The sequence below is a fragment of the Lissotriton vulgaris genome, chromosome 3_1, assembly GCF_964263255.1.
Source record: "Lissotriton vulgaris chromosome 3_1, aLisVul1.2, whole genome shotgun sequence".
Lineage (NCBI taxonomy): Eukaryota > Metazoa > Chordata > Amphibia > Caudata > Salamandridae > Lissotriton > Lissotriton vulgaris.
The window spans coordinates 1,235,008,054-1,235,027,274 of NC_141689.1; the positions used below are offsets into that span (position 1 = coordinate 1,235,008,054).

At 46.0% G+C, this 19,221-nt stretch overlaps 1 protein-coding gene across 6 annotated transcripts in view; it reads left to right on the forward strand.

Annotated features, from left to right (window-relative positions):
- SARAF (store-operated calcium entry associated regulatory factor) overlaps positions 1–12,217 on the forward strand; it is a 59,498-nt gene extending 47,281 nt beyond the window's left edge. For 3 of the 6 annotated variants that reach the window (XR_015309339.1, XR_015309337.1, XR_015309338.1), the window contains exons 5-7: positions 9,161–9,288; positions 9,909–10,441; positions 10,556–12,217. Coding sequence is in view for 3 of the 6 variants with exons in the window: in XM_086961702.1 (XP_086817828.1) it covers positions 9,161–9,288; positions 9,909–9,934 (154 nt within the window). In the remaining 3 variants the exon portion in view is untranslated. Of the gene's footprint in view, positions 1–9,160; positions 9,289–9,908 lie in introns of all 6 variants that reach the window. The other 3 variants (XM_086961702.1, XM_086961700.1, XM_086961701.1) reach the window with 1 other exon arrangement.
- Positions 12,218–19,221: the final 7,004 nt, after the last annotated feature.

Here is a 19,221-nt window from a genome sequence, read left to right on the forward strand (position 1 = left end):
TCGCAACAGCAAGCCCTCCTTACGACTATCACCAACATGGCAACCTCTCACAGTAAATTAGTACTTCTAGGAGACTTTAACCTTTGGGCAAACGGCAGCCTTGACGCAGGACTAGACAACCTTCGGCTGTCCTGTGATAGTGTAGGCCTCCAACAACTGATAAAGGACCCCACTCACTCCGCAGGCAACCGACTCGATCTTATCTTCTCGAGCCCAGGTCTAACCCAAGTAGGTGATATCCTGCCTATGAGTTGGACAGACCACTCGCTCATCAAACTCTACATCAAGAATGCTACAACAAGCAAAACCAAATCCCACCCGCCCCCACAATTTTCGTACCGAAACTGGAAAGCGCTAGATAAACTCAGCACCTCCACCGGAATCTTCGAGGTGGAAGACAGTTTCACTACTACCAACTCAGTGGAAGATAACTACAGGTCCTTTAGCTCAAGAATTACCTCCCTTGCGGACTCTGCTGCCCCTCTTAAACTCTGTAAACCGAAAGGTAGAGCCCCGGCTCCCTGGTACAACGATTCTTTGAAAACCCTTAAATCAGCCTGTAAACAAGCCGAGAGAAAGTGGAGACACGGATACTGTAACAACAACAAAAATTCTCTGGAAGAAGGCACTCCGTGACTACAAGTCCGCTATTGCAGAGAGTAAAGTGAACTACTACTGCTCTACCATTACCAATGCGGCCAACAGCCCAAAAAGCATATTCCAGATTCTGGACAATATCTTACACCCTGACTGCGTCAAAAATTCCATCCCCCCTTCTCAGTCCCTTTGTGACAGCCTCGCTCAGTTTTTCACTGATAAAATCGAGACTATTATTAATAACCTGGCAACACCTCCATCTTCCACTCTTTCCACCCTCCCCGAAATCAACTCCACCAACCCTGAATCTCTGAGGCCAACCTGTTCTCCCACGAATATATTGCTGGCTTTCCCTCTTATGTCTCAAGCAGAATTTGAAATAGTCGCACAGGGCATCACTTCCGGATCCCCCCTTGACCCTCTGCCACCGAAAATATGGAAAACCTGTGGGCACCAACTATTCCACACCCTTCGGTTGATTTGTAATCAATCCCTGAGCTGTGGCGTTGTTCCCCGCTCCTGGAAGCAAGCGCTTATTACCCCGCTGCTAAAGAAACCCACGCTAAATCCAGACTGTCTGTCCAACTTCCGCCCCATATCACTCCTGCCATTCCCAGTGAAGGTGCTCGAACGCTGGGTCAGTAAATGCCTCTCAACCCACCTCGAGCAGCACCACTTTTTGGAGGAATTCCAATTTGGGTTTCGTCCAGCCCATGGCACTGAAACCGCGGTGCTCACGGCCATGGAGGAGCTCCGAATGCGCGCAGACAGGGGCCAAGCTTCGGCCCTCATTTTACTTGACTTGTCTGCCGCATTCGATACTGTCAATCATAGAGTCCTGCTCCAGCGGTTGAGAGCGGCAGGGATTGACGGCACGGCCCTGATCTGGTTTCACTCTTACCTCAGCGACAGAAAACAAGCTGTCTCCCTCCCCCCTTTCCAATCGGTCTTCTCCCCGGTCCCTCACGGTGTCCCCCAGGGCTCCTCTATCAGTCCGATTCTTTTTAACGTTTACTTAAAACCTCTGGTCACGTTAATTAAGTCACACAACATGACCACAGTAAACTATGCGGACGACACACAGCTCCTTCTCTCGTGGGAAGGCGAAGACTCCATCTCCTTACAAGCCTTCCATGACTGCCTACGAGACACGGCATGCTGGTTGCACCGGAACTCACTTCAGTTCAACTCCTCGAAGACCGAGGTGATGTACTGCCCTGCGAGTCGCATACCCCGCCCTCTGCCTGCTGAGTTCTGGCCCCCGGAGAACTCCCAACAACCCCCCATCAGTTACCACCGTTCGCAACCTGGGCGTCATGCTCAACCATCAATTGAGCATGGAAACACAGGTCTCAAGAACAGTCGCAACCTGCACCGGCCTTATGCGCTCACTGCGCAAAGTCTTGCCTCTGCTTCCATCCTCCGCCAGAGCACTAGTAGTCAGGTGTACTATTCTTAGTCGCCTTGACTACTGCAACGCCCTGCTGCTTGAATCTCCGGCGACACTACTGGACAGACTCCAACGAGTCCAGTCGGCAGCAGCCAAACTGGCTCTGGGATGGACCAGGAGATCCTCGGCCACTGCCGCACTGGCCGAGTTGCATTGGCTGCCTTTGAGGCAACGCATTGCCTTCAAGGCCCTTTGCCTGGTCTTCAAGGCACTACATGGAATAGGACCCAGACCTCTTCAACGTCTGTTCTCCTGGTATACCCCCACCAGAACACTTAGGTCCACAACTGCTTGCCTCGCGAGAGTGCCCAGATATAAGAAGGCCAGGATGGGAGGAAGATCGTTCAGAGTAGCTGCAGCCAAGCTATGGAACAGTCTACCTGCCGACATCCGCCATATCCCTCATCTCCTCCCATTCAGGAAACGTATCAAAACTTGGCTCTTTCCCCTGTCCCTATAAAAAAAAACGGCCATTCCCAGCCCACCCCCGTCTATAAACCACATGAGTAGCTACCAGCGCCAGGATACCTGCCAGGTGACAGTCGCGCTTTATAAATATTTTAAATAAATAAATTAAATAAATAAAATAGAGGTGGAGCGGCTAAATCGGCTACCCAACCCAGCACTAGCTCCCTTATCCTCCCCCATCTCTGACCACACATCACCTTTCGGGGGAAGACTATAAGACTTCCTGCCACAGTGTAGCAACATCACTTCAGACTAGCCATTTTAGAAAACTGGTACTGCTTGGAGCTCACTACTACACCGCCAAATATCCCACCACAACCACACTCCCTTTCACCTCAACATCAGCAGCAAGGGTGTCTAATCACTATATTTTCGAATTCCTCAAAAGAAGGGCCACTCAGGCCCATCCTAGACCCTCCCACTCCTAAACAAGTATATCAAATCATAACATTTCCATATGGTTACGCTACAAGATATAATACCACTTCTAAAGCAAGGCAACTTCATGATTGCCCTCAGTAAACATCCCTATCTTGCTCACACACAGTTCACTTTGGAGCTACTACACAATCTGGGCTTTCGATCCGCCAAGAAATCAGCACTCAAGGACCGTCTCGACAACAACAATCACAACAGCAAGGAACTTTTCAACATCGTCAAAGAAGTAGTGTGGCTCACTGGTTAGAGGCGGCAGACCCGAGAGCAGAGGACGGCCCGGGACCAGGGTTCGATTCCCGGCGCGGCAGGTTTCTGGACCAGGGTCAGCGGACTCGATAATTCTCTCGCCTCGGTGCCCACTCTGATCAGCGATCACACTCGGCAACTCGGGGCATTAGCTTGCCTCATCTTCACTAACGGCCCCACCAGACCGCCGGGGATGCCTGGTCTCACCCTGGAGATACCCATTAAGGGACCATCTCTCAGGGAAGCCAGGAAGGGTTTTGCAGCGGTCGAAGCGCCTTGGGACCCTACGGGTAAGTAGTGCGCTATATAAATGCCAATACATTTACATTTACATTTACCAACCCCTCCGCAGCATCTAACGACATCACTCCTTCCCAAGACCTCTGTGATGCGTTATCCTCCTTCTTCTACAACAAAATTGCCGACATCCACAACAGCTTCGAGAATACTCCCAGCGTTCAACCCTCCCCACCCCCTCAGATCCTACTCCGCCAACTAACAACCTTACGGCCTGGAACCCAATCACCACTGAAGACACCATCCGCCTAATGAACTCCGTCCACTCTGGCTCGCCAACTGACCCCTGCCCCCACCACATCTTCAACAAAGCGGACTCCATCATCGCACCCCATCTCCGTGATGTCATCAACTGCTCGTTCAACTCTGCCACCTTTCCAGAAATCTGGAAACACGCCGAACTCAGCGCCCTTCTGAAGAAACCCACAGCAGACTTTTCTGAACTGTAAAACTACCGACCCATATCCCTCCTCCCATTCCCGGCCAAAGTCATCGAAAAAGTCGTCAACAACCAGCTCGCCGCCTTCCTTGAATCCAACAACTCCCTCAATCCATCTCAGTCCGGGTTCCGAGCCAAACACAGCACCGAAACCGCCCTCATTGCAGCGACTGACGACATCCGAACACTACTGGACAACGGGGAAACAGTGGCCCTCATTCTACTCGACCTCTCCGCCGCTTTCGACACAGTCTGCCACAGCACCATTATACAACGCCTCCGCAACATCGGAATACAAGGAAAAGCCTTGGACTGGATCACCTCATTCCTCGCTGGGAGAACTCAAAGAGTCCGACTACCCCCATTCTACTCTGAGGCCACTGAAGTCATCTGTGGCGTACCACAAGGATCTTCACTCAGTCCCACCCTCTTCAACGTTTACATGAGTCCACTCGCCTCCATCGCGCGTCAACACAACCTTAACATCATCTCTTACGCCGACGACACCCAGCTAATCCTTTCCCTCACCAAAGACCCTAACACCGCCAAAACCAATCTTCACGAAGGCATGAAAGAAGTAGCCGAATGGATGAAACACAGCCGCCTAAAACTCAAATCAAACAAAACGGAGGTGCTCATCCTAGGATCTTCCCCCTCTGCCTGGGACGACTCTTGGTGGCCTTCCGCTCTGGGCACTGCACCCACACCCACAGACCATGCACGTAACCTTGGCTTCATCCTGGACTCCTCTCTCTCGATGTCCAGACAAGTCAACGCAGTCTCATCCTCCTGCTTCAACGTACTTCGCATTCTCAAAAAGATCTTCTGTTGGATCCCCATCGAGACAAGCAAGACTGTCACCCACGCACTGGTCACGAGTCGACTAGATTATGGTAACACAATATACGCCGGAATCACAGCAAAATTACAGAAAAAACTCCAACGTATCCAAAACGCATCAGCGAGACTCATATTAGACATCCCTCGCCAAGATCACATCACCGGACACCTAAAAGACCTCCACTGGCTTCCCGTCAACAAAAGAATTACATTCCGCCTCCTCACCCACGCACACAAGGCCCTCTACAATCTAGGACCCGAATGCCTCAACACTCGACTGTCCTTCTACAAACCCACCCCCCAACTAAGATCGCCCAATCAAGCCCTCGCCGCTGTCCCTCGCATCCGAAAATCCACCATGGGTGGCAGATCCTTCTCTTTCCTTGCTGCCAAGACCTGGAACTCACTCCCCACTCACCTCTGCCTTACTCAAAACCACATCTCCTTCAGAAAAGAACTTAAAACCTGGCTATTCGACAAATAATGAACCCCTTACCCAAGCGCCTTGAGACCCTCTGGGTGAGCAGTGCGCTATACAAATACCCGAACTTGAACACCAAATATTTAGCAAAATTCCATCTGCAGCCTCTGCAGATTCAATCCCTTCTAGGGGCTGTAATAAACTCCATTACTGGGAAAGCTTCTCCCAGTCCCGCTCAAGACCCTGTGGCCTCTTTTTCAGCAAGCTTGTCAGATATGGTTTGCAACGTCATGCATTTGTTGGTTATGATGGCCTCCTGTGTTGCCATAGTACAACACACCTAACTACACATGCGTCTACTACAAAAGTACTTAGCAGAGCAGTGGTCGCAAGCATAGGTTCAATGGGAAGATCTAGGTTTGGTAAAGGCCAGCACCTATCGCTCTGCAGTGGTGGAGCAGCAAAAATTGGCAACACAGCACTTTTCTGGACCCTGTTCTGCAAGTGACCAATATCACGGATGGATCCCTCACAGATTGGGGAGCACACCTGTAGAATGTCAGTGTTCAAGGTCTGTGGATTTCCCTACAACAAACCTATTACATAAACTACCTAGAGTTGTTAGTGATTCAGTTGGCACTCAAGAGGTTCTTCTGCCACATTAACAAGGCAGCCTTCCTGATCAAAACAGGCAACATGACTGCCATTTATGCCCTTCAGAAACGGGGGCACACACTTGCCTCCAACTGACCACATTACCACAAAGCATTTGGCAGTGGGCGATACACCACAAGGTTTGCATTCTAGCAGAGTATCTATCGGGACTTTTTCAGTAGGATACAGCAACAAGTCCACGAGTGGGACCTCCGTGACCCCCAAATACTACTCTTGGACTTCCCAACATTGGGGGTTTCCCAACATAGACCTGATCTCAACTATAGAAAACGCAAAATGCCCAAGCTTCGCCTCCAGGTTCCCAAACCCACAGTCCAGGGTAAAAGCACTATGGATGAGCTGGCCAGAGATATTTGACTACACTTTTCCAACTCTCCCACTACTTGCATACGTGGTGAGGAAACTATGGTAGACCTCCCTCACATTAATTAACATGGCTCCCACGTGTTCCTGGCAACCTTTATTCACTACTCCTTGAGCTCTCAGTAGTTTCCCACGAGAAGCTCCCCAAATGGCCTGACCTTCGGACACAGCACCAGGGAACCTTAAGACAGCCCAAACCCAAATAACTCAATCAAGCAATTTTGGCTCTTGATATTTTAGCGTTTGGTACCTAAATTTACCCTCTGAGTGCATGGACATTCTCGGGGAAGTTTATTGAGTAGTCTTTAGCTGGTAAGATAGGAGCGTATTGAGGACTTTTATATGTCACTAGCGAAGTAAAACAAGGTATTAACCTCCGGTTACTTTACTTTATCTTTCCCTTTAATTCACCCCCCTAAAGTTTTTCTTTTGCTGTCCCAAACCATTCGTATTGGAGTGGCAACCCGGATAATACTGATCTCCTTCTATAGGAGATTATACAAATTAGCTGTGAGGGGGCATGCTTAAGATTTGACTTTCAAAAGCCATTGTATGTGTCTAGCTGCTAAACCTATGCAAAGATTAAAGCAGAAGAAGCACAACACTCCCCCACACCTTCCCGATTTATTCAGTTTATGGGGCCAGCAGTATGATCTATGAGCCAAGATTTTTGTTTACTGTGTACTCAGATTACAAAGGATTCATTGTGTAAATGACAATAGGATCTAGGTGATCAGTAACTTAGAAATCTTCCAGACGCTATGGCCTTTATCTAAATGTCCACTCGGCTAGAGTAGTGGGCTCAACTTGTTAGAAAATGCTGCTCTGCTGTGCTTGCATGGGATCTGGGAAATGCAAATAAAGCATTATGATGCCGGGATGAAATCTGTATTGGATAAGGCCATGCTTCCACTGATCCTTTCCTGGGTAATGTTTATGACAGCCTGTGCAGGAGAGGGACCTCAGAGTCTTGAGGAATCCAAAGCAGACTGTTTATACCTAATGCAGCCCTAGAACCCTACAAGAATGGCCACCATTTATGCATGGTTTATGCATTTGTGAGCGATTGCCTATATGTCAGGTGTTGGATGTGTTTGGTCATGTTTTGGGGATTTCCAATTTATATTTTCACTTTCGCCTTAGTACCGCAGCTACAAACATCTAGGGCTCCCTCTGACGGTCTAAATAATCTTGAGGACATGCCATTAGTTAGAGTGAATCACTGACCTTCTTAAAGTTGTGTACTATGGAGTACCATACTCCTATTCTGTTAAGTGAACATTGCCCCATGATGCCAGTGGCGTGACACAAAATGATGCTCCCACCCTGAGTCTCTCACATCTTACAGTTATTCATTGACTCTGGGCTGAATGCCCCCCGCCCCCAAATAAAGGGTAAGGTGGACTCTGAAAAGTTGTGGATCTCTGCACCACAGGAGCCTTTGTTAAGCCCCTGCATGATGCATTAGCTTGTGTAGGAATAATTCAGAACTATTTTGGAATAGTTTCTTTGCAGTGTTTCAAAGAATTGTGCACACAATTGTGAACGGAAATCTTCACAGTTCTGCAAACGTTTCTTTAAAATTCCACAAACTGCACACTTTCCCCATCTTCATTTTGCTGTTCAATGTATTCTTTTAATGATTTGGGAAATCACTGAGATCAGAATGTTTCTGCGTTGTAAATATTTTACCCTATCTCACTTCATTGTAGATTCAGCATTTCCAAGTATGGTAGATTTACAGCGGTACTGCTGCATTAATATACAACTTGGAGGGGAAAAGAGTGGTGTTGGTGTGGAATGCTTAAATAAATCTCAGCCCTCTGGTAAATACTCTTGGCTGCATTCAAGTCCATGGTTTATTTGCTAATAGTGCCACTCATACAGGGAGCAAACGTGCAAATCGGCCTCAGTCCTGCCTGGTCTGTTTAGTTGATTTAGAAAAGGAGGTGGTGATGAACAGAGTGTCTGAATTAAGCAGACCACTCTTACCCAGTCCAAAGATCAGGGCTTGATCCATCACCGTTATTTATCTCACTGCCCCATCCCAGCTCAGAACCTGGCTACATGCAAATCAGTCTGTCCCTGGCCCAGTGCATCATGGGAACAGGGCAGACTAAACTACCAAGCCAATTCTTCACCAGAAAGGAGACAAGCTACCGGGGACCGGTTTCTGGCATTTCAGCCGTCTTCGGCCCGGCTTGCTTGAATCCTGATGGAGCAGTGAGAAAGGGACTCATGTCTGAGTATACCCTGCCACACCTATAGTGGCCAAAAACGATTTAGAAAAGGGGGTGGTGATGAACAGAGTGTCTGAATTAAGCAGACCACTCTTACCCAGTCCAAAGATCAGGGCTTGATCCATCACCGTTATTTATCTCACTGCCCCATCCCAGCTCAGAACCTGGCTATATGCAAATCAGTCTGTCCCTGGCCCAGTGCATCATGGGAACAGGGCAGACTAAACTACCAAGCCAATTCTTCACCAGAAAGGAGACAAGCTACCGGGGACCGGTTTCTGGCATTTCAGCCGTCTTCGGCCCGGCTTGCTTGAATCCTGATGGAGCAGTGAGAAAGGGACTCATGTCTGAGTATACCCTGTCACACCTATAGTGGCCAAAAACGACCTTGGGGTATTACAGTCTTGACTTGAATTTTTCATTCAAATACTTAATCATTTTCCACTTCTTATGTCTATTACAGAAAGGACCCTTGCTTACTGATAAGTGATTTAACTCAATTTAACATGCAGTTTAACACAATAATTAATAAATAATAATCTGGAGTCTCAACGGCCACAGAATCGATGTTCCTTCCTTTGTGAAAAAATTCAATTTCGCCTGGGGAGCAAAGTGTTACCACAAATGGGCAACTTTTTTCACAATTAAAATGACTCCTTTCAATGTTTTTGTCATATTTTACTTAGATCACAGCCCCACCAGTCATCCTTTTTCAACACAGGAACTGGCGGGTATTCCTCCTTTCCGTCCTTTGGAAGTTCAAGTGGTCACAGCCCTTCGCCACCAGCAAGTTCTGGGACAAGAACAGCTTCAGGTAATCTACAGTGTTTTTAGTCTCATTCATTTTTGACAGTTAACCCACAAGCATAGAGTCTTTGTGCCAAATTATTTTGATGAATATACCCCTTAGTATTCTCTTCTTTGAGCATCTATCCTGACAAGTGAAAATTGTATTATGGACACTTCTGCTAGAGGCAGTGGAGATATTTGCTTTCTCCATTGAGAAGAAAAAGCTGTATTCCCCTTTTGCTTTCAGTATCCATAGATCCTAAAGATTGCGCTCCAAATCATGTTCCATTAACTACAAAGAAGTGTAATGTAAAAAATGGCTTATTTTGGTATTTTTGTAATGTGGGCCCGTTTTCAATCGATCGTAAGTAACATTACTCTGATTGCAATAAAACAGTACCTTTCAGCGACTGGCTTTGTTGAGCCTGAGTTAGACTGCCTTTCATATTATAGGTGGTGTGTAGCTCACAAGAACATGGTTCACAATTTAAGGAGCTCATTTAAATTCAGAGTGCCTTGTTGCTTTCCTATGCAGAGGTTTCATTGTGTGTTTGTGCCACAATGCCATGCCAAAAATGGTTTTACTTGGATGTTTCCCTAATTATAATTTTAATTTACACCGCGCTCGTCTCTATTTTTCTGCAGGATTTGGTGGGACTAAACGAAGATAGAATGTCAAATCTGGAAAACCTTCAAGAAATCAGCTTTCTAAGGAATCTTACTTTGTTCAGGAAACATAATATTTGAATATCAGATTTACAGAACTGCATACTCCTTGAAATTCAGTTCAAGGTTTGAGTCCTATAATAAAAAACAGATTGGTAGCCTGAGCTCTAGTTATAAATTATTTACACCGAAGATTTTAAAACTATCCGAGATTCTAAAATTGTTTTTTTTACTTGATTCGTTTTCTTTGTCCACAGAAAGCCTATGCAACTTTTGGCAAAGATAAACTGCCCCAATGCCTTAAAATATCGTTAGTGCCTAGTGAAAGTGTGCACAGGAGCCAAAGTAGCAGCCTTGCAGCTTTCCACCAGAGAAATGTGTTCAATAATAGGAGAGCCTGCTTTTTAATAAAGATGGAGTAGTAAACATTTAGGGCTATATCATAGCAAAAATAAATGTAGTGACCACTCCATGTGGCTATTGCATCCTGGGAGAGCCTTCCCATTGTCAGTGCCACTAAATTCATAAACTTTTCAATATACACATTTACTTCGGTTGGTAATTGTTCCAGATTTTTGGGAAATGTCTGGATCTATAACCACATCTAGGGTCTTCGTGCAATTAAGTCTCACACTGGTGTTCATGAAAGAGTGGTGCATTTTATATGAGGTTTAGTTGTAGTTCCAATCCGGTGCAGATAGTGATTACTTAGACCTCTAGAGTCAGGTACCGAATTGTACTCCAATGCGTTTACATAGTCTTTATTTTTGTATTTTATTTGCGGTATTTTAGGTGTTGCATTTGAACTGAGGGTTTAATATCTGAGCGTTGTTGTACTTTTTCACACACTTGTATTAAACATTTTAATTATAATGTGCGTATATCATGAGATTGCTTTAACATCAAAAACATTTAAAAACTGGACACTTTGTGCTTTGTCACTAGTACTTTATAATTAAATATTTATTTTATCCAGAGATATTCATTTTGTGCAGATTTTTCATTCAATGACTATAGCAATTCTTAACCATTTTTAGCCTGTTTGTTTTTTCAATGCTGTTTCGTGTTTGGAATTTATGCTGTATGATCTATATTGCTGCGTGGAATTGTTTTCTCTATTGTAAGTGTTTAAGGGCTATATTATTAATCTGGAAAAGAATGGGTTTTCGGGTACTTAGACCTTTTATTTTGTAGTTATTTTGGAGTGCTGTAGGGGCAAACTGTGTTAGCGGAAAGGACTATTTTTTCTGGCAGATGACTAGAATTCGTAAGTTTCATGTCCAGAATTGTAGATCCAATCACTAGCCCCCCTTTCGCACCTACTAAAGACATTTAGGCTTCTACTGCTCAACTGATGTTTAGATTAAGACATAAATAGTCAAGCCTATGCCAAGGCTAGTACTTTGTAGCGGTGAGGTTGTGTTGTACTGTGGCAAACTGGGAGGTTAATAATTGCACTTTCATCGCCACCATATTTACTACAGAACACATCACCGTTTGTGCAGTGATACAGCAGCACCCAAAGTGGTGAGGCTACAGCAGGAAAATGCTAAACAAATAAAAATGGTATACAGGAGCCATAACGAAGGGACCAGTCACTTGTGATGCTCAGACCGTAGGGCAGATCTACTGGCTAGTATGTGAAATTCTCTTCTCTCAATGTGAGGGGTGTTTTAAAGAAATGGGAACTGCCTATGCACCGTCACCAAAAATGAGCAACTTGATTTGTAAATTGGGAAAAATTGATGTGTGTTGGATTGACATCAATTTTATGCAACCTCTGAATAAGTTGACAGCGGTTATTAAACTGCTAGAAAACTCAAAATGAATAGAACAATGTTATGTTGTTAAAAATGTAAGAGGAGGCATTATCAAAAACAGGCTATTGAAGCAAATGTGTTTTTAGCATATTGCGATAATAAATGATATGTGGATAAGCATTTCTTCAGCACATACTTAGCCTTAAAACTGGGAAATGGAGCATTTTCTTGGGTACACAGAAACAGCCAGCTTTGAAAAGAAAGCGTGTTTACATTATTTGATGCCTTTTTTAAATTGCACAGAGAGGGAGCAATTGTAAATATCATGAATAAATAACGGATCTTGTTCTGTTTATTCTTGTGTCCACTTTTGAAAACTGGCTGTTATTTTATAAAACCTTTTTTTAATACAGGTTTAATTAAATCTCATTAACTTCTTAGTTTGCAATTGGTGCTTGGAGGGTGTAAAGGTATGTGATATTTTTGGGATAGAAACTACTGTATATTAACTGTAACTATAACTTGAAAGTTGCTTACACTGGTATTGGAATTGTATTGTTAACTGCCAATGTTCAAAATACTAAGTAATGTCATAAAAATTGCCTTCTGGCGTGAATCTGTTGTAGATTCATGTGCTTGTTATATTCCTTCTAGTTTTTGGCTTGTAAAGTGCCACTATTTCTCCAACCGTAGGTGTATCCATAATGACTCCCTATGATGTCAACCTGAAACCCACACATTTGTTTCTAAGGCCTTCTCAAGTCGGGAACCTCAACATGGATCTGAGAATGAGATACAAAGAATAGATATTAACATATTTTTGTTGCTTTATCGTAATATAGAACAAAAAAACATTCAGGTAGGACACTCATGTCCCAGCAGAATTTCAATGGTTACTTTTCCTTTTAACAATAAGGGACAGCAGACATGTCTCTGTCTGTCAGAGAAGTAAGCAGTTTTTTGGTTGGCGATCTGATGCCAAGGTGACAGGACAAAGCATACTACCCTTACTGTGTGTGATTCCCTAATCCTTTAGTATTCCCACCCACCTATTACCGCCGTTTTCATTTTTAGCCATCGCCCCCATTGCCTGAGCAGCTCATGTGTTTCGTCTATGGGCCCCAGATTTTTTCATGTTTCCATGGGCACTTTCTATCTTTGTACGCATATTTTTCAGCTTGTTCACACCGGTCCGAATGAACCCTTCATTTCCTCAAAGTCCGGGTCTCAAAACTACCCCTCAGTCTAGCCACATCACGGAGAGCAGTCAGTAGCTCTAAATCAAACTGTGCTTTCTTATGACTTGTTGGTGGGCCTTGTTCCATGTTCCAAATGAGTTAAACATTTGAAACCTGTGAGATCTTCAGTACATTGTTGAGACCGTTAACTATCCCTCCCCCAAACCCTTATATTTTGGGACCTGCGCCATATGGTGTAAAAGTCACCCATCTGTCCACAGCCCCGGAGGCAGACACCCTTTTCAATTTTCCCTACCCTTTTTAGCCTTTGTCCGGTGCAATATACTTGATGCTGCACTCTTAACTGCATGTGTCTAGAACTGACATGAATCGCTACCTCTCTAGGATTTTTCAGGGCACCTTCCCATTTCAAACTTCCAATTCTCCTAGGAACAGAAAGCATTCATCAATTTCTGTAAAGCCCATTCCAAATAACTTCCAATTTAAACTACACGTTATTCTAGATCCTTCTGGTTAGCAGAGCACCAAAGATCAATACCCTACAATGACCCTGCTACTGAAGTTTGCAAACCCTAAAGAACTCTGCTTTCTTAAGTTGTAGTGCGTCAATGTTCCATTGCCTTTACAAAGGAAACCACATAAGATGATAATTGCACAAAAGATACGTTTTTGTAACACTGTTCCTGATTGTAGTGTGAGTACAGCTTCAATTAAGTGCCTAATCGAAATATTGACAAGACAAACAATAGATACATCCAGTAATTCCCCAAATATATAAATTACACAGCACTGAAATGCTGTGCATGAGTTCCACAGGGGAAACAACCGTTTCAACGCATGCATTACAATGCATGCTTTTACCCCGCATGCCATTACAACGAAAATGGCTTGCTGTAGGAGGTTTACGGTGTTGGATTTAACTCCCACACCTTCCCTAGTGTTGCAGACTGGAGTTGGAATAGGATATTATACTAATCCAAACTCCAGCGCACCCCAGACACCAAGTCGGGGTACAAAATTGCGTTGCAACGGCATGCGGGGTAAAAGCATGCGTTGAAACGTCATACAACCATTTCACATATCAAATGTTGTATTTCAGAAACGTGGCCGAGATGGACTGCAAAGTATGTCTATAAAGTAAGTAATTGACTTAAAATACACAGTAGAGATACATCAAATTCAGTATTGAAATAGAATTAAGAAACAAATATCGATAATGGAATTGAACTAGGGCCAGCTGCACATTAGCTACATGTGGAATGGAACAGCATGAGGAAGGAGTAGTTTCTGTCCTGTAACTCCAGTTCTGTAGTATGGGTATCTCTGTTATAGTCATAATCTAGTGAATAGTCCCGCCCATGTGCATGGACCCCGGAGCAATAAAAAATAATCTCTTAAGGTGTCGAAAAATGCAGAACTGCACAGACACTTAAGAGAGAATTAAAGACAGATAATGCAGCCTATATAACCAGGCTACACTGTCCAGTACTTCAACTAGAAATTCCACCAAAAATCCACAAACAGCAAAGTCTGTCCAGATTTCCCCTGCTTTAGCAGTAAAAACCCTCTGGAATGATAGAGAGAAAGACATGGACAGACAAGCCCCACAGGCTGCCATTATGTGGCTCAAAACAGGATACTGTGCCTTTAAGAGAACTTTCCAGAAGTTCACAGTATTCCAGAATGCACTGCAGGTCCCTTTTACTTTCAGTTCTTTTTGAAGGCGTAACACGCCAGACCTGTAGCATTCCTTACATGAATATCTCTCTCCACCGGGGAGGAGGGCGGGCGCTTATGACTATAACCGAGATACCCCTACTACAGAACTGGAGTTGCGGACAGAAACTACTCCTTCTGTAGTAGGGGATCTCTGTGTATAGTCCTAATCTAGTGAATAGAATGGCAAGCCCACCCCCACTCCAAAGCGGCGGTGGAGAAAAGAGAAACAACACCACTATTGTGCGAACAGATTTCGCAGCAAAGCCTGCCCAATCTGAGCGTCTGCCCTGGCATCAGTGTCCAGGCAGTAATGCTTAGCAAAGGTATGGACCGACTTCCAAGTGGCCGCCTTGCAGATTTCTGCAATTGGAACATTACGGAGCAAAGCCGTCGTGGCAGCTTTGCCCCTGGTGGAATGAGCCTTAGGTTTACCCCCTAAGGTCTTATTAGCCTTTTGGTAACACAGTTGTATGCAGGACACAATCCACCTAGAGATGGACTGTTTAGAGGTAGCAAGACCCGTCCTGACTGATCCATAATTGATAAACAATTGGTCTGACCTACGAATATCCTTGGTCTTATCCAGATAAAATTTCAACACCCTCCTAACATCCAGGGAATGCAGCGACCTTTCCGCTGGAGAGGAAGGTTTCTGAAACAACGTAGGTAAAGTTATGGTCTGGTTAACATGAAAATCAGATATAACCTTTGGAAGAAATTTAGGGTGATTACGCATAACAACCTTAGCAGCATGAAATACAGTATAAGGTTCCTGGCAACACAACGCCTAAATTTCACTCACCCTGCGGGCCGATGTAATGGCCACGAGGAACGCCGCCTTCTAGGACAGGTGCTGCAATGAAGCCTTATGAATAGGTTCAAAAAGCTCCTTCATCAATCTGGACAGCACCACATTCAATTCCCATGAAGGCGAAGGAAGCCGGATAGGAGGGAACACTTTCTTCAAGCCTTCCAAAAAATCTTTGATTGATCACAGGGATCTGAAAGAAGGAAGTCTGTGAAGGGCATTTCCTGTAGGCAGTCGGCGCAGCAAGATGAACCTTAATGGAATGGACATTAAGGCCAGACTGCGCCAGATGCAGAAGATACGGAAGGATGACATCTTCCTTACACGTCGTCGGGTCCTAATTCTTGGACTTGCACCAGATGCAAAACCTCTTCCACTTGTAAGCATAGGAAGTCCGAGTGGAAGGGAAGTCCGAGTGGAAGGTCGCTTAGCCTCCTTCAGTATGTCCATGCAATCTTCAGGTAGAGTCAAATGGCCATATTGCACTATCTCAGGAGCCATGCCGCCAAACTCAAAGACGAGAGGTTGGGGTGCAACATCTGCCCCCCCGAATTTCGTGAGAAGGTCCGGCCTGCACGGCAGTCGTATGTGAGGAAGGAGAGACCGGTGAAGCAGGTCCGTGAACCACCACTGCCTGGGCCATTCCGGGGCAATCAGGATCATCCGCGCCCTGGACTGGGACAGCTTTATGAGCACCGCCGGAATCAGTGGAATGAGTGGAAAAGCGTACAGAAAGCTGTTCGACCAGTTGATCCATAGCGCATTCCCCAGCTTCCCCTGCTAGTAGTACCTGGAGGCGAAGTCTCGGCATTTGCTGTTTTCGGCGGTGGCGAACAGATCTATGTCTGAAGTCCCCCACCTTGCGAAGACTTCTCCTAGTACTTCCTCGTTTATGACCCATTCGTGGTTTTCCTGAATCAGTCTGCTCAGTGCGTCCGCCTGAACATTCTGCACACCTGGTAGATGGGTAGCAGTTATCGTCAGTCCTCTGGCCAGAAGCCATCGCCAGATCGCCTGCGCCTCCTGTGACAGAGTGCGTGATCTCGAGCCCCCCTGCTTGTTGGGATAATACATCGTGGTCGTATTGTCCGTCTGTACAAGCAGAGAGTTGGTCTGGAAGGACGGATGAAAGGCCTTCAGTGCCAAGTGAACAGCTCTGAGTTCCAGGAAATTGATGTGATACGTGGACTCCATCGGGGACCACGTTCCTTGAATCTGTAAGTCTCCGGAGTGCGCCCCCCAGCCGTGGAGAGAAGCATCCGTCACGATAGTCTGAGTGGGAATGTCCTTGTGAAAGGGAACTCCTCTGAGGAGATTCTCCGCTGAACACCACCACTTCAGAGACTGAAGAGCATGCAGAGACAGTCGTATCTTGTCGTCCCAATACCCTTTCCTCTGATCCCACTGATCCTCCAAGCACTCCTGCAATGGTCTCATGTGCAGTCGTGCGTGTGGCGTTAGGAAGATACAAGAAGCCATTGATCCCAGTAGAGAAGACACCGTCCTCACTGTTGTAGATGGAGTGGTCATAAGAGCCTGAGCCTTCCCAAGGAGTGATAATCGTCGCTCCTCCGAAGGAGACACGCTTGCTGACAGCGTATTGATGGTGGCTCCCAAGTACTAAATGCACTGGACCGGAGTCGGGACAGACTTGGACATGTTGATGTGCAACCCCAGCTTGTTCAAGAGAACGCACGTCTTCTGGAAGTGTGCCTGAGCTTCCGAGAAGGAGGAGGCCTTGATCAACCAATCGTCCAGGTACGGGTAGACAAACACCTTGTTCTTCCTTAGGTGTGTTGCTACCACTGCCATGCACTTCGAGAATGTTCTGGGCGCAGACTTCAGTCCGAATGGCAGTACTGTGTACTGATAATGATTGGTGCCAACTTGGAATCGCAGGAACTTCCTGTGTTTGTGTGCAATGGGCACATGGAAGTATGCATCTTGTAGGTCTATAGCACATAGCCAGTCTCCCTGTTGCAACTGAGGATAAATCTGATGCAACGACAGCGTGCAAAACTTCTCTCTGCGAATCCACTTGTTTGCCTGTCACAAATCCAGAATGGGACTGAACTCGTTCTTGTCCTTCTTGCGAACCAGGAAGAACCAGGAGTACAGACCTCTTCCTCTTTGAGACAGAGGTACGTCTTCTATCGCCCTCTTCCTTAACAGGATATCGGCCTCCGCCTGGAGCTCGCGCAGCTGAAACTGCGAGCTAACCGGAGGAATTGATGGAGGCGGGCTGGTGAACCGAAGGCTGTATCCATTGCAAACAATATTCAGCACCCACCTGTCCTGAGTAATTTTTCTCCACTCTGCCAGAAAAAATTGAACGCTTCCCTACCACCGGAGCGGGTAACGGATGTAGGGGAAGTAACCGAATAGGGTCGAGACCCAGCCGGGCCTTTGTTCGCTGTAGAGGACTGCTGGCCCCCTCTACGCTTCTGGCGCTTCTGGAAGGGTCTCCGGAACTGCTGCTGCTGTCCCGAAGTCTGTCCTCACCCTCTGCCCTGTGCACCGAACCGTCTCTGGAACGGGCGGTAGGCCTTCTTTTCTTTGGGCTTCTCCAAGCCCACAGCCGTCAGTGTCTCGGCCTCCGCTTTCATGCGGGCCATCTCATCGTCGGCATGCTTGCCGAACAGGGTTTTCCCCGAGAAGGGCAGATTGGCCACCCGCTGCTGGGCCTCCGGCTTGAGTGATGTGAGCCTGAGCCAAGCATGGCGCTGCTGGTTGATCCCATGACAATACCCATGGGCCGCCAACAGAGAGACATCCGCAGCCGCGCTGATGACCTGGTTCGAAACCGTGAGAAAACACTGGGTGTGGGCTTCCCACAGTAAGGCCAAGCCTCTTTAGCACTACACAACAACACAAAAGCCAGTACTGTGACTTCTATTTAGCTTCAATTTCCTACGCGCAAAGAATTAAACTAAGTGCGGGTTGACAACAAATTTCACAGATTAAATCACTTTTATTTTTGTGAAAGTTCTTTTTGATCAGTTCGTTGGTTAAAGTTCACCAAAGATTCAAAACAAATAGCAAGGACAAACAATACAGGGTACAATATTCATAAAAATGACATTTTCATAAAAATACTCATTAGTGGGGGAAACAAACAATCATACGTAGTTGATAAACATTCACATTCAAATGTAACTCTCTCAAACGTACCATGCATACAAAAATCAATATTTGCAATTTAGAATGTCACAAAGTAAATTTTTTGGAAGAACACCATAGAGGTTTTTTGCATTAGATAACCTATTTTTTGTCGGTTTGCAATGTACTATTTAGAAATGACAATCTTATGGTGTCGATAGACGGTCTATCGACACCAGCATCCCCTCCTTGAGGATCTCCTGGAAGTCCTCCCTCTTATCTCTTGGCAGGAGTTCCGTGAACTGCTGAAGGGATTCCAACAGGGCACGGTCATACCGCCCTAGCAGAGCCGCATCGCTAGAGGCCTTCATGGCCGTGGATCCCGTCCCACAAGCCTTCCTGCCAGCTGAGTCGATCCATCGGCTCTCCTTATCAGGCGGTACGGTTAAAGACTGGGAGGTGGAATGTAGCTTCCTGGCCGCCGCCACTATAACAGAGTCCGGAACTGGGTCTATCCGCAGAAAAGCCGGGTCAGAATCCGGGGCCCTGTACTTCTTTATAAGCCGGGAGGGAGCGGCCTTCGTCACTGCTGGCGTGAGGAACAGCTCCTCCGCGGGCTCTACCAATCCAGCTACTAGCGGTAGTAAAGGCAGAGACAAATGCTTCTTGTGAAGCATCTCAAATATCACGGACGTCTTGGGTGTTGG